At 37.9% G+C, this 14,612-nt stretch overlaps 1 protein-coding gene across 1 annotated transcript in view; it reads left to right on the forward strand.

Moving 5' to 3' along the window:
* RYR2 (ryanodine receptor 2) overlaps window positions 1-6,601 on the forward strand; it is a 386,078-nt gene extending 379,477 nt beyond the window's left edge. Inside the window, exons 102-105 of the mRNA XM_053937433.1 lie at window positions 1,191-1,255; window positions 2,030-2,130; window positions 3,593-3,644; window positions 5,288-6,601. Coding sequence (XP_053793408.1) covers window positions 1,191-1,255; window positions 2,030-2,130; window positions 3,593-3,644; window positions 5,288-5,383 — 314 coding nt within the window. The 3' untranslated portion in view covers window positions 5,384-6,601. The remainder of the gene's footprint in view (window positions 1-1,190; window positions 1,256-2,029; window positions 2,131-3,592; window positions 3,645-5,287) is intronic.
* Window positions 6,602-14,612: the final 8,011 nt, after the last annotated feature.

Genomic DNA, 14,612 nt, shown 5'->3' on the forward strand with positions numbered 1-14,612 from the left:
CCATTAGTTAGCTTTGGAATTTCAGTGAAACTCTTTGACTGATAGTGTTTCTCACTGTTGTAATCTGGATAGTGGATACCTTATTTTGGCATGTCAAGGATTTTTTTTTTATTATGTTTACATTAATTATGTTTATTGATATCACCTGCAGTACTTAAACCTCTGTTTCTTTTCCTACTATACCTTTAAAATATTGTCAAGAATGCCCTAAATGTCATTTTTTATGAAACTTCGCACAAGTTAACAGAAGTATATTCTCAATTTTAGAAAAATTGATAAACAGTTTTGCTGAGTTCACTTGCTGTCATAAATACTGATACGTTGCTTTCTGTCAGCTGACAGCTAACTTAGGATAATTTTGACATCAGTAAGGGTGCTTTCTCCCTCACTACAAGGAAATTCAAGAAGCAACTTTGAGCTTCTGGTAAATTGTTTATTACTCTTACTCAAACAACAGGGTTTTTTAAAGGGCTTGGGGAGGGTGGAAATTTTTTTATACCCTGAATGGGGATATCTCATGTGGTTCATTTCTTCATTTTGTGAGTGGCTGAAGAATAGAGTCCTTATATGTCCAGATTTGGGTACAGGAGTGTCAACAGTCATTGTGGAGTTAGTCCTTATTTGTATTGGAGTAAGCGAAGGGAAGGTTATAAGCAGTTTACAGTGTGAGCCATAGAGCACGTGATTCTTTTTCTTCTTCTTTCTGTTTCTCCCTCAAATGACCCCTTAATTCTGTCAGAGCTCCAATAGTGAAAACTTTGGCTACATGACAACCATCTTGAGAGAGGATGTATGGAGCTCTGGGCCTCTCTGCATCTGCCATTTAATAAATATCTCATCTCTGTTAAATGTACAGTGTTATTTTTTCTATAGTAGGGCCTTAATCACTGTAAACCCATGTATATCTTAATGTACTAAGTCAAGATTATAGCACTGGGAATAAACCAGAAGTCTGCTTGTCCCATTTTATAATTCAAAATGGTACTGCCAGACATGCTACTGGTGTTTCTTTGGCTTGCTCTTTTTTCTTCATGGTTTTGTTGCCTTTGGGATGTATATTGGTTTCTAGTATTTCTGCAGAAGATTCTCATTTAATAGTCTTTATCAGAGTTATGCTATCCCTGGATTTCCAGATATTCTTTGTCACAATTGTTATTGAACATTAACTATCATTTTAACTTAAACCCTAGGTTTAATTATTGATGCTTTTGGTGAGTTAAGAGATCAGCAAGAGCAAGTTAAGGAAGACATGGAGGTAAGAGCATTCAGTTGCTGAACCACACCAATTCTCAGATTTCACGAGTATGTGTTTTCAGTAAAAATACAATTTAGCTAGTGGATAGTTTTTCAAACTAAGAGAAAAATACAGTCCTGTGCATGGTGTGATACCATATAATGTGAATTATAATGAATTGCATGTCTGTGGCTATTTAAGTCTTTTGGATATTCAAACTAGAGGTTTCTAATGCAGGGTGTTAACACTGTGATGTTACATTTCATCTCAGATGTAATTTTCTTTGGTTACTATATGTGTTAAAGTATCTTGTACTTCGTGGTTTTCTATTCTGTCATTGAACTGTGCATGTAAGAAGTCAGGAAAGTGTTGCAAACCAGCTTCACTTTGTAATGTGAACTTGGAGCATATTCAGTTTCAGCTGGACAAGGATTGAGGTAAATATTTGCCATGTGTTACAGTAAGTGCTGCTTAACATTAAGAAAAGTCTACTGTGATCATTGTATACCATTCTGTTTCCTGATACCTGTTCACTTAGAGCTGGCAAAGATTTATTTTTTTAAACAGTAAGAAGCTCTTCTGATGGTAGCTAAGCTTCTATTCAATATTCAAGTGGTTCTAAGCTTCTATAACTGAGGTATCCAGTTTGAATCATTAAAAGAAAAGCCTTTTTGTTCAGTGCATATTATATATGATGTATTGCTATTTTCAAGAAAATTGTTACTTTTTTGCCTTTTCTGAAAGGAGGGAAGGTGTTATATGTAGTGCTGAAGTGGTCTATATTCTTTCTTCTAGACGAAGTGCTTTATCTGTGGAATAGGAAATGACTACTTTGATACAGTGCCTCATGGCTTTGAAACACACACACTACAGGAGCACAACTTGGCCAATTATTTGTGAGTACACTAAAAATGCACTCCTCACTAAGTCATGATCCTTGCAGCCTCTGCAGGTACCTGATTACCTCATTTGCATAAGTAATGGTCAGTGTTGTTCGGCTTTGATGTGCACTTGTACTTTCTGAATGTATTATTCTGGGGCAGTGACAGCAAGGAATAAATTAAGTTTCATATCCTGCTTTCCAGCTTGGTTGTGGCACAAGAAATTTGTATGAGGTTGTAGGTAGAAATAAACTTCGTATATGGCTGCAGAGGCTACATAAATTGTAAAATTGTATGGGGTGTATAAGGTACAGAGGAGCAATATGACTTGGCCTGGAGACTGATGGAAAGAGAGAACAAAAAAACTTAGATTGAACAAAATATTTTGTGTGGAGTGCTGACTAAGAGAACCAGGGACAAAGGGAGGTTGGGGAACTGTAAGGGGGAGCTAGAGATGAGAGGGATCAACCAAGGGCATCAGGTCCAACTTGGAAAATCCAAGCAGGGCATCAGTGACCACTAAACTAAATAAAGCCAATTATCAGGTCTACAACCACTATATCATGCTGTTCCTCTCATGTATGGAAATCCAGTGCCAGAGTGTATTTCATACTAGTGCAGTCAGTATGAAGCAGGGGATGGATTGTGTCTTTGTGTTTTCAAACTGGCATTGTATATGCACAAAATAATGAGACTGAAAAGTCAAACATGGCTATGAAAACCTTCCACCTGAAAAACAGGTTGTGCAGACAAAATACATTGGATGCACTGTCATAGGGGGTTTTGTTCCTATATTTAATCAATACTGAACAAATAGCATACTATAGTGTACTTGCTTTAAAGTGCCTCAGCCTGAAGAATTTTTTTTTTCTTTCTGTGCATGATCATATTTTATGTTTTTACATATATTTGGAGAGAATGTCTCTTGTGGGTGAAATTTTGAAATTATCATCCAGTGAATGTCAGCTCAAACTCTCAAGGCTAATGTTTTTTTTTAAAATTACAAGTTCTTTTCTGCTTATGTTGATCTTACATACACTACTAAAATACCCCCAACCTGAAATTCCAGCAACAGAAATTCCTTTGATATCTTCAGCATTTTTTATTCAGTGTGGGAAGAGGAAAAAAAGAAATTACCAGTGACCATTTTCTGTCTGCTTCCAAGTGGGTTTTCATGGAAAAGAAAATGTTGTCTGTTGTAAGTTTTGGATTAGAAAGTTTAGAAAATCTTCATTTTAACCGAGTTGCTAACTACAGTAAGTCAAACTGATTATCATGCATTTTAATAAACAACTCATTGAACAATGAATGCCAACAGTGTTTAATCTGTCTCAGAATATTATCATAGGTAAAAATCTGGAACTTGTAAGTCCATGAACAGCATTATCACTGTACATGCTAAAGAATATCCATCTCCTTGTGGTTTGTCTAATGTTTCCAAACACTCTATTCATAATAGCTGTTTCTTTGCTTGTAGGTTTTTTCTGATGTATCTTATTAACAAAGATGAAACCGAGCATACAGGACAGGTAGGTTGAACAACTCTATTAATGTCAGCTGATTCTAAAATAAAAATCATTCAGGCTTGGAAAAACTAAGATTTTTCTGATGGATAGCCCCTGTATGGTGTGGAACCTAACTCTCACTCTTCTAAGCAATTCTGAAGACTTTGGTTGCTTTATGTTAGGGTGTATCGATTCTGAAGCACTTTCTATTCCTTTTTTGGTATCTCAACCTGTTATTTTTAAGTTGTTATTTCCACAAAATATAAGTACATACTATAAACAAAAATGAGAAACAGAATATTAAAGTAGTCTATGAAAGCAACACGCTTCATTTCTCCCTTTTGATTCTTTTTTTAATAGTATTTGTATTTTATTACTATCATCTGCATATAATCTTCTATGTCTACATTCCTGAATAAGTCCATATGAAAGAACTTGTGCATATATTTAAAATAAAAACCTCTGGAGGTTTCTACTGTGTTCTTCTCTGCTCTTTCAAACTTCTGGTGCCCTCTTCAACTTCCTTTAAGTATGTTAAAAGTCACTAAGAAATGTATGACATTTACTGTCTTTTTCTTTCCTGTGTTGCAGATCAAAACACAAAAGAACTGAATAGTATCACATATATATCCCTACAGACTTGGGTCAGAAGGATGATTTGCTATAAAGTTATATAGCTTACTCTTTCTGAACTCTGATGTGTGCATCATCTTCTTTGCATAAATCTCAGCCTTGTCCAGTACAAGATTTTATGTGTTTGCTTTGCTATTTTTGAACATCCATTTATCATTTGAGAATTTCATACTAACTGAGATTTTTGAAAGTCTTTTTTATATGCACTTTCTCTTTTCTTGGCAGTGCATCCTACTGTATTCCCTGAAGACAGATATCTACTAACTATTCAGTTTTGATACTGTGATAGTGATAGGTGATAGTTTGAAAATTGAGAGTACTTCATAATACGTAACTTCTAGGAACATGCTTCAGTGATAAACTTGGCACTAGTTTATGGTTGGATTCAATGATCTAAAAGGTCTTTTCCAACCTAAATAATTCTATGGTTCTGTAACTGGTATAACATATGTCGTTTCTACCATGGAATTTTCATAATCAAAACCACATTTAAGTGGTATGATTAAAATAGAAATAAACTGACATGTTCTTTACTACTCTTTGGAACATCTCAAGACAGAACTCTACCCAAACAAATAATCAGAAAGGAAGAAATACCGAATGCCACTGACTCTGAAAATACTGACTGTAAAGGTCATTTTGGTTTGCCTAGTTTGTAGACATGTTTTGAAATGACTGATGCAGAAATTCAATCAAATTTCTATGACAGAAAATATTCTGTTTACCCTGCTTATCTGTCTTGTGGCCAGTTTTAATTGATCTTTAAAGTGCTCCTTGATGTGCTAAAAGAACTAAACTACCTGGTTCTCTTCTGTGCATTTCTATAGGGCTTTTTGACCAGGTGACAAAAACCTAAAAGCTATTCTAAATGAATCAAAGTCATTAACATGATTTTTCAGATTGATGTTCAACAACCTTGTGTGCACAGAATCAAAAAAAAAGTGAAGTGATATATAAATAAAACAGAAAAAAAAATAATGGTTGATGATTTCTCATTAAATAAAGTTAAATAATTTAAACTGTGTTTCTTTCAGGAATCATATGTATGGAAAATGTATCAAGAACGGTGCTGGGAGTTTTTCCCTGCTGGTGATTGCTTCCGAAAACAATATGAAGACCAGCTCAACTAAGGAAAAATGAGGATTTCTGGACATAAATACCCATGTATTTCCCAGCTCTTTTTGGAATGTCTAAAAGATTTCTTAAATCCCCAAAGCTGTGTGCATTTTGGAGCACCAAAGCTCTGTTTTTAATGACCCAACTGCACTTTTATTTTCTTGTGTATTTGCTTTGAGAACACTGGAGTAAAGAACAATGAAAAATTACAGCAACTTTGGAACCAAACCAACCACTTGCACAGACAAAAGATGTCCCTATACATAACATGCACACACAAGTAGAGACTTGAGACAGCTTATTTTTGAAACTGCCAGATGATACCCTTGTCTAAAAGATCACACATGGGGTGACATGGTAGCAACACTCATTTGGTCTGTTTATTTCATCATCCTGGAAGGAACTATATATAGTTCACAGAGCACCATAAAAGATTGTTGTGGACTCTAAGTTGTGGGGAAATAGTGCCTTACTATATGTGGGTTGAGCTATGCAGAAGATAAGTGCATGATGACATAATTTTTTTCCTTTATGTCTTCCCTTCCAATTTAATACTTATTTTGTGGTTTTGGTGGGTTTGGGAGGAAGGGATTTGATTGTGCACATCTTTTTAATAAGACTGGAGTGTCTCAGGACAAGATTAGGTTATTCTCATCAAGTTCATTTCACATTTACCTTCCTCTTTAGCTTTTTGCTCTTATTTTGGTAATGCTCTGATACAACACTGCTACTTTATGAAATCTTTGTATGAATACAAAACAGCTGCAAAAAACACTTTAACAAGAATTGTTTCATTGCATGTTTATTATGCAAGTTTAAAACAATCAAAAACAACCTTCAGAAACAAGTTGATCAACATGAAAAAACATTCACAATAATTATATCCATAGTAATAAAGTGTTGTGGGCTTTATTGTACATCTGGAACAAGTGTCATCAACCAACAATATGAATATATGTTATGAATTTGACAGTAATTTTGGTTTCTTTTTTTTTCTTTCATTCATTTCTGCCACCTGTGATCGATAGTGGAGTTGAAGATTTTCTTGTTAAATTATTTTTTAAAAGCAAAGCTGAAGCAATATCCATTCAGGGACTCCCATCAGTTGCATCACGAAACACCAATGATGTATACATTACTCCATTTTGAGTCCTTTTCAATTGTAATGCCAATCTTTACAAATAAAAAGAGACATTCAGAATGGAAACGAGCTGGTTTTGGTAGCATTTTAAGTCTTTATCATAGAGTCTTTTTATCAATCCCTAAATTAATTTCAACCACTTCAAACGAGGATTAAGCTACCCTTTCCTTAATGAAATGTTTTGGTACTGTTTTTGGTCTTTTCTGCTGGACTTCCTCCTGTTCTGTTGCTCTCCCTCATTTATTTACAGGTCACATTTTTTGACACAAAAAAAATTCTGTATCAGTATTCAGTTATACCTAAGAAAAAATACAATTAAGGGAATAATCACTTAAAAATACTAAGGCTGTATTCTTAAAAGCCAAGCTTTCAGTTCTGTGAATTTTGCTGAATTTGGTATCCTGTTCACAGTTCTGGTAAAATTCTCTCAAACTTTGCAAGATTTGAGGCCAGAGACTGGGCAAACTGGTGACAGTGCAAGGGATAGGTACAGCAACTACAATTTGTATTCATTTTTTAAACCACTTTCACCCAGACTGGAATGTTCAGTACAGCTCTATTTCCTCCCTATTTGGAACAACTTCCTTCAGCCTTTCTGGGATTTGTGTCTAAGATTTAGATAAGATTTAGAAACGAGGAGTTGTAGTGATGTTTCTTTTTGGATATACAACATTACAATAGTTGTTGTTTGACACATATAAGTACAGGCTATTTTCGTTTTGCACATATTGTAGAAAAATATATAGCTAATGAGTCTGAGAGATATTTCAAGATTCCTTTATCTTCTAAACAAATTCAAATGGGCTTTGTGTAAATACCAGAATAAATGTGACATGTTTCTTTAACCTCAGGTTCCAAGTCAAAGATATTCTTGACAGACCTTCAGATTCTGGTTTATGCAATCCCCTCTGTAGGCTCTGTAGGCTGTAGGCTTTCTGTGAGTCCCAGAGACTTATTTCCTGTTTGATGCACTAAGTTTGTCATGGAGAGCGTTTATCTTAACAGATAATTCACAAAAAACCCTCTAGTGTGCACTTTTAACAGGATAATACTATTTAAGCAGTCTGCATACTATAAAAATACACACTGTGGGGTACAATTTAATACTGTTAAATTTGTCTTAACTATAGGCAAAGTTGAAAAAAATTATTAGATTTTACTGAAAATTACTGAACTTCCTGCAACTGTTTCAAATGCAACTTCCTTGAATTTTTGTGTTGTAAGCAGTCAACCAATACAGGCAGTTCACGCCTTTAATAGTTGCATCAAAAGAAATCAACATTGACACGTGTCCTGTATACTAGCACAATGTACAAGAGCAGGTGATAATAACATGTCACTTGAAAACTACAGTTTTAGACCCAAGAAATTAAAAAAATTGGTATTCATGAATATTATATTTAAGGTAAGGTTATACTTACACATACATTTGTGTATGCTAATGGGTTTTTTAGGCTGTTAAATTTACTGATTGTGTCTGTAAAACAGTAATTTTCAGGGGGAAATAAAGTATCTCCTGCCCTTTATTGCAAAAAACAAAGACAGATTTTTTCCTATTTATCTCTGAATGTAAAAAAATTTGAGAAGACCTCCAAAACTGATGATCCCAGCACATCCATGTTGATTTAAGCAAAGGAATGAAGAAATGAAAGGCAACGGAAAAACAAAGTAAGATGGAAGAGTAGTTGAGGTGTGATTTATTTGTGGACTTTGTTGCCTCCTTATATATTTCTCCCTTTGAATTGAATATTTTTACACCTTCTTTTGGTAATCTGTTATTATGTCTTTCCTATCCCTTAAAGTTTGAAGCTTATCTGTGTTATTTTTACTGAGACAGTCACAGAAAATTGAAAGGAAGATAATGATTCTGTAGTATCCTTGGCCACTGCATAACTACAAGATTAATTCTAATAGCATTAATATGCTATTTAAGTTGTTCAATATTTTAATTTTTAGTATCTTCCTACAGTTGCAGAGCTCTTACTAATAGGAATTGCATTAATGTTTGTTTCTATAACTATGATAATATTCCTGTCATCTTCAGAGGCACTGAATAATTCAGTTTACTTACATAGTCACCTGTGAAGTATTTATAGGATGTCATATTTTCGAAACTAGGATATTTTAATTTTTTTTTTTTGTTCATTAGCCAAAACAAATAAAACTGGTGTCCAAAACAATCTTTGTCAAATGATAAGACATCTATCACCGAGAGCATGGGTTGGTATGTTCTTTGATTAAATCTGTCTAATATTTATGCTCATAAATACAGCTTCTGCAATCTCTCTCCTTTAAGTCGTAGCTGCTTTTATTTGTATAATTAGTTGCTTCTTTATCAGTTTTCTTCAGCTTTTCTAAAGCCACGCCAAACCATAGAAGCTAGGTTACAAATAGAATTTCAGGCTATACAGATCTTAAATAATTTTTTACGGAAAATTCGCAAGATATTTAAGCAGAAAAATATAAATATACCTTTTTTAGAGGTTTTTTTGTAGTTTTCTTTTCCTGGATTATAGTTTTCATTTTTGTCTGCATAATATTTTAAATGTATCCATACAACACCTTCCATTTTACTTCTCAATTATCTTTTTGGTTTGGATATTGTGAATTGGATGTTTAGGCAAAAGGAAATGTCTCTCTTATGTGGTAGAGAAGACTCTTTTCAGCAGTTACTGAAGATTTCCATCAGACGAACAGCATCCTTCTGTCATGTCAGTGGGGGTCAGGAGTTGAGGCAATTCTTGATATGAGCAGCTTGCTTCTCTAATAACATGGCTATGGGCTAATCTGCAGTTACAAAGGCTTAACCTATTCATTTGCTGCAGGGTGGGAACATCTGAGCTAAAGTTCTCATGAAAATTTTTGGAATGGAAAGGGGAAAAGCTGAAAACCTCACAATTAAAATAAACTGAAGGTCCTTGCTGTTGGTCCATTCTGTAAATGCTCCAAGTTTGCACGCAAGATGCAGACTTTGTAGAAATTGCAGTTGCATAGACTAAATACCTCTCTCTCTAGATATGTTTTAATAAGAACCTTTGGAATGCTGAAGGGATGGCTAAAGAATTCTGGATCATGGAAATTGAGAACTGAAATAGATTAAAAGGTTTTGGTTAGTTGTTCTTTATGTAGTGCTAGGAGGATAGAATGAAACTGCATTAATTGATCCCACTGAAAAAAATAGAACCATGCTTGGAGACTCAGAGAATTTATCACACTGAAAAAAATAGAACCATGCTGGGAGACTGAGAGAAAGGAAAGTCCTCCAGTCTGTAGCTACAAGTGAATAAATGGCAGAAGTGTCAAGGGTCACGGGCTGTTGTTGTATTTCTTTGGAGATAATAAATTGCAGTAATTTTGAAGAAGTGTTGTTCTCAGTGTGATCTGCACAACAGGCACAGTGTGGCTCAAAGAAGCATTATTCTGTGAGCCATGCTGTGCCTGTCGTGCAGATCAGTGGGAAGGCAGGAGAATGGATGACATCTGCCTTAAACAGTGGCATGCAGAGAGACTGCTCTTCCCTCCTGTGGTAATGTGCTCATGCTATGCTCAGTGCATCCAGTTCTGAAGGGGTCCCTTCCCATCTCCCTCAGTGCCAGGGAAAGAAAGACAAGTGTTCTCTTGGTTGTGTTATTGGCTCAGTCCTCTGGCAGCAGACTGTGCACTGCTGTACCTGCTGATACACACACACTTGCAGACACTTCCTCGTGAGAACAAATTGAAGTTAAATTGATTAAACAGCTGCTCAGTGCTGGTAACAAGGCATGTCCTTTTAGCGTGTGGTCTACCTAATGGAAGGAAATTTGTAAATTCACTGACTAGGAAATAGAAAAAAAATTAATACCACTGGACCATATAGTGGCAGTTTTTGGCTCTGTCCAAACAAGATAAAATTTCAGGCACAAAGTAAAATACTGTGAACTTTTTAGGTATTTACAATTATATTAGAATAAGTAGCTTCATAGTTTTGATGTAAGTAATGATCTGTTTTAAAGGGATTTACAATGTTGCCCTAAATAATAAATAATCATAATGTAATAATAAAATAATAATATGGCAATATATAACAATATTTTAGAAAAGAGCAGTGGTTCAGAGTGTTCTGTGCACATCTAGAAGACCACTCAGTGTTTAAATAAATCTGACAGAATGAGCTTTGGACGGGAAATACTGACACTGAATTTATTTTCTTCACTGCATTTTTATTCTCGGACAAGTATGGAATTAATAATAATTTAAATACAAAAATCTAAAGATACATCCATAATCTAAGAATTTGTCTCTCCCTGATTTAACTTTCATTGTTGTTGACTGTAATGAGGCAATTTTTCTTTCTATTTGCTCAGACTTCTGCCCCATATCAGTAGGTTAATATCCCATACTTTGCAGTACTTGGAAGTGACTCTATACAAAGGCCAAAATAATCCTGGATCATTTCAGAGAAAAATGCAATATAATTTTCTTAACTAGTAGTCCTTGACAATATACAAAATCCATTTCTTGTTTAAATTTTGTGTCTGCAAATGATTTCATAAACCCTCTTGTATGTCACAGACTGGAAATTATTATTTTTATCTTTTTCCAAATCTTTATTTTTCTGAATGATCCTTAACATCTAAAAAGCATGCAAATATAAATTTAGGGACTTTCCAGTACTGAGTGTTAATAGCAATGTCCAAAGTATATAATCAGCAATCTATATACTTTTCACTTCTATATGCATGATGGAGCTGATGTATAATTACTTATGAATTAGTTACAATATTTTTGTAAGGAATCTTCATGCAGTCTGAATTACAGTAGCCTCTTATCTGGATTCACTTGATTTAAAAAACATAATAATAAAAGTAATTAATATGCCTGCAAGACTAATATACACATTTCACTTAGATCATTTTTATGCCGGCTGTGGGTTCCTTGCCATAGGAATTCAACAGAGTTACAAAAGACAGGTTAAAATGAGCTTCCAATGAACAATCTGAATAATATTCCTCAAAATGTTCTGCCTGGGAGAATTGCTAAAAAACAAGTCACATTAAATTCTCTTAGTATTTTTTGCTGCTCAGTTTGTCAACTGGGGCAATATAAGTACAAGAAACTGTAACTCTGAAAGGAAGTTACTGTAGAAGGCTGTTTTATAGTTAACTTTTTGCATATATGAGTAGCTCTTGACAAACTGTGGCCCAATTATATAGTTTAACCATTATTTGTGTGTAGAAACATCTGTGCAGACATTGTTTTGACCAAGTTGACCTAGAAGTAGTAAACAAACTCATTTGTTGTGCTTGTGGTCTTGTCACTGTAGGCTGGTGAAACTCAGATGTCCCAGAGCCCTAATCTTAATTATGTGTTATCTTTTTTGGCTTTGCATCCTCATTGTATCTTGCTGTGGCTTAATTTGTACTCCATACCATACTCACGGTTTGGATTACTTTTATTACCTGAGATCCTTTAAAGTTTCTTCACTATGTGTAAATTGTTACATGCTCCAGAAACTTGAAAGAGTATAGCCAGGGGGTCTAAGTGATGCACCAGAATTAACTGAACAGGGAGGTGTTGGGATAAGATGGATTCTGGCTCAGGCAACTGGATCTTGGGTACCATATTTCTAGGTCACATGCCCCCTTCTTTTCTGTGGACAAGACATGCAGAGAATAATTATACAAACCTGTCCAGTTGCATGGGAGCAATGACAGTTTCAAACAATCATAAAAGCAGGAAGCGGCAATCCCGAGAAAATAAATGAACCAACTCACAGTACTTTATACAAACTAGGGTAGTAAAGGGTCAGGAGTGGGCAAGATGAATTGTTTTGACAAAACTAGCATTATTCTAGTAATATACCCAGAGACAGCTGAGGAACATAGAAGAACTAATGTGTGTGATGATATTTAGGGAAGTCTCAGACTTACTGTATATATTCTGACCATGCTATACATGTATGGCAGAGTTAGTTACATGGCAGTGAAAGCACAATTAGGTGTATTATAACATGTGTGGCATGACCAGCTGGAAAAGGGAACTTTTGGCATAAATACTAATTAGAGAAGAATTAACATTTTTAGTGGAAAAAAACCTTTTGGATGCATATAGATATTGATAGATATCACTGTTATTACATGGTGAAATTATATAGTACCTGTTGCATCCCGGAGTTTGGGTTTAGATTAGGGTTTTTAATTTATGTTAAAATAAGTTCTGTAATCCCGTGTTTCCCCTGTGTTGTTCCCCCCCCCGCGGTTTCTAGCCCCATGCTGCCTGCTGCTGGATTCTTACCCCTGTGCCACTCCTGTAACCACCCTGACGTCCGGCCCCGGGAAACCCCGTGCTGGCCACCCTGAGCTGCACGTTCCCGCTCAGCCCAAGGCTCGGTGCCCGCCCCTGCGGGGTTCTCTGGTTGGTCGCTGTTGCTGGCATCACCGCCATGGCAGCCGCCCCTATTGGCCGGCAGGCCGTGGATCCTCTCGCCCCGCCCCTCCATAAAACCCTATCCCGCCGGCAGCCAGGCGCCATTTTCTCCCATGTGAGTGCCGGGAGCGGTCGCGTCTTTCCATCAAACCACGCCATGTGTGACCAATAAACCGTTCCTGCCAAGCACGGAGTAAATGGACAAATTCCTTACCTCTCTGATAGGTCCCTAGCGCACAGTAACAGCGGCTGGCCAGCCCACGTGCCCGAGACACGGAGCCGTGTCCGGGAACCCGCGGCAGCAAACCCCGGCAGCACGTGGAAGCTACGCCACAGCCGGGCTCCCAAGAGCCGCGTGCAGCCGGGGAGAGCAAAAACCCATGCCGCAATTGGTGCTCTAACGTGGCGTCGAGGCAAGCGCTGAGCTGATTGCGTGGACGGAGGTTCACCGCGGAGCTCCAGGAACAGCGCCGGGAGCCACCGCCGCCGGCCAGGGGCCACGCCGCCACCAAGGGGGGAGCGCCGCCGCCAAGCCGGAGTGGGCAGCGGTCCGCGCCGGATCACAGCTCCGTGCCGGACGGAAACCGAGAGCAGGGGCTCTCCAAAGTACCTCAGTGAAGTCTCTGTCGCCCACGGGGGACCAGACAGTGTGTCCTGCGTGGGACAGGAAGTGCAAACTTTCGCAGCCAGGAGGGCAGAAGAAAGGACACTTCCCGGGACTCCCGGACCCTGGTGGCAGCTTTTCTTTGCAGAGACTTCAGTCTGGTAAGTATTAGTCGTGGAAACGTGTCCAGCTAATATGGAGAGGGCTGGCCGTGTTCCCGAGGTTGGGATGTGCGGCGCGCAGCACGAAAGGCAGCCGCTGGAGTCGCCTGCGTTTTTTTTGCTTTTTTTCTTTTTTACTGCCCCAGGGGTGAGGTGGTTTGGGTGGAAGAAGCATGGGGACCGTGCTATCTGCCCAACAAAAGGAATTTTATTCCCAAGTTAAGGAAATCCTTTTGGTGAAGGGCCGATACCCAAAAAAATTTAGTTAAGAAATTTGTCCGGTGGTTGTTCTTTGCTTTCCCCCGTCTGTCTACCGAGGACGCGCGCAAAACAGAATTTTGGGAGCAAGTGGGAAAAAGGCTAGCAGAGGGGATCGGTAGGGATCCCTCCATAGATAATTGCTTCCCTAAATTCCATTTGTTGATCTCAGATGTGGTAAAATCAGACCGCGCGCGAAACTCGGTTGGGGAAAGGAAAGAACCATCCAGAAAATCTGTTACTCCCTCTGAATCTGTTTCCCCATCCCCTTCTCCTACCCCTTCTTCCCCTAACCCGGGTGGGCGAGGGGGGAGCACCCCGTCAGTCTGAGACGCAGGGCAGCTCCACAAACGTGGACCGTGCTCCTGGCTCCCCCAAGCCACCCTGGCGTCCCTGCCTTAGCGAGATCGGTCGATTCGCTGAGGCCACGACCCTAAACCCCTTTTCCAATCCCTTTTTCCCAGTTGAAAATCCCAGTTTTGGCGCTACCCCGCGCAGTTCTGTTTCTTTAAACCCCTTTCTTTGTTCCTCTGAGGAGGCCGAGGCCACGTGGTTGATCCCTTTGTCTTCCCAAGATGGAGGGCGGCCACATGGCAGGGTCTCTTCTTCCCACAACCCCTTTCTGTTCTTTGTTCCTGGTGTCCCCGCCTTTGACCCAACCCCAACCTGCCTCC

This window comes from Vidua chalybeata, chromosome 3 (genome assembly GCF_026979565.1).
Source record: "Vidua chalybeata isolate OUT-0048 chromosome 3, bVidCha1 merged haplotype, whole genome shotgun sequence".
Lineage (NCBI taxonomy): Eukaryota > Metazoa > Chordata > Aves > Passeriformes > Viduidae > Vidua > Vidua chalybeata.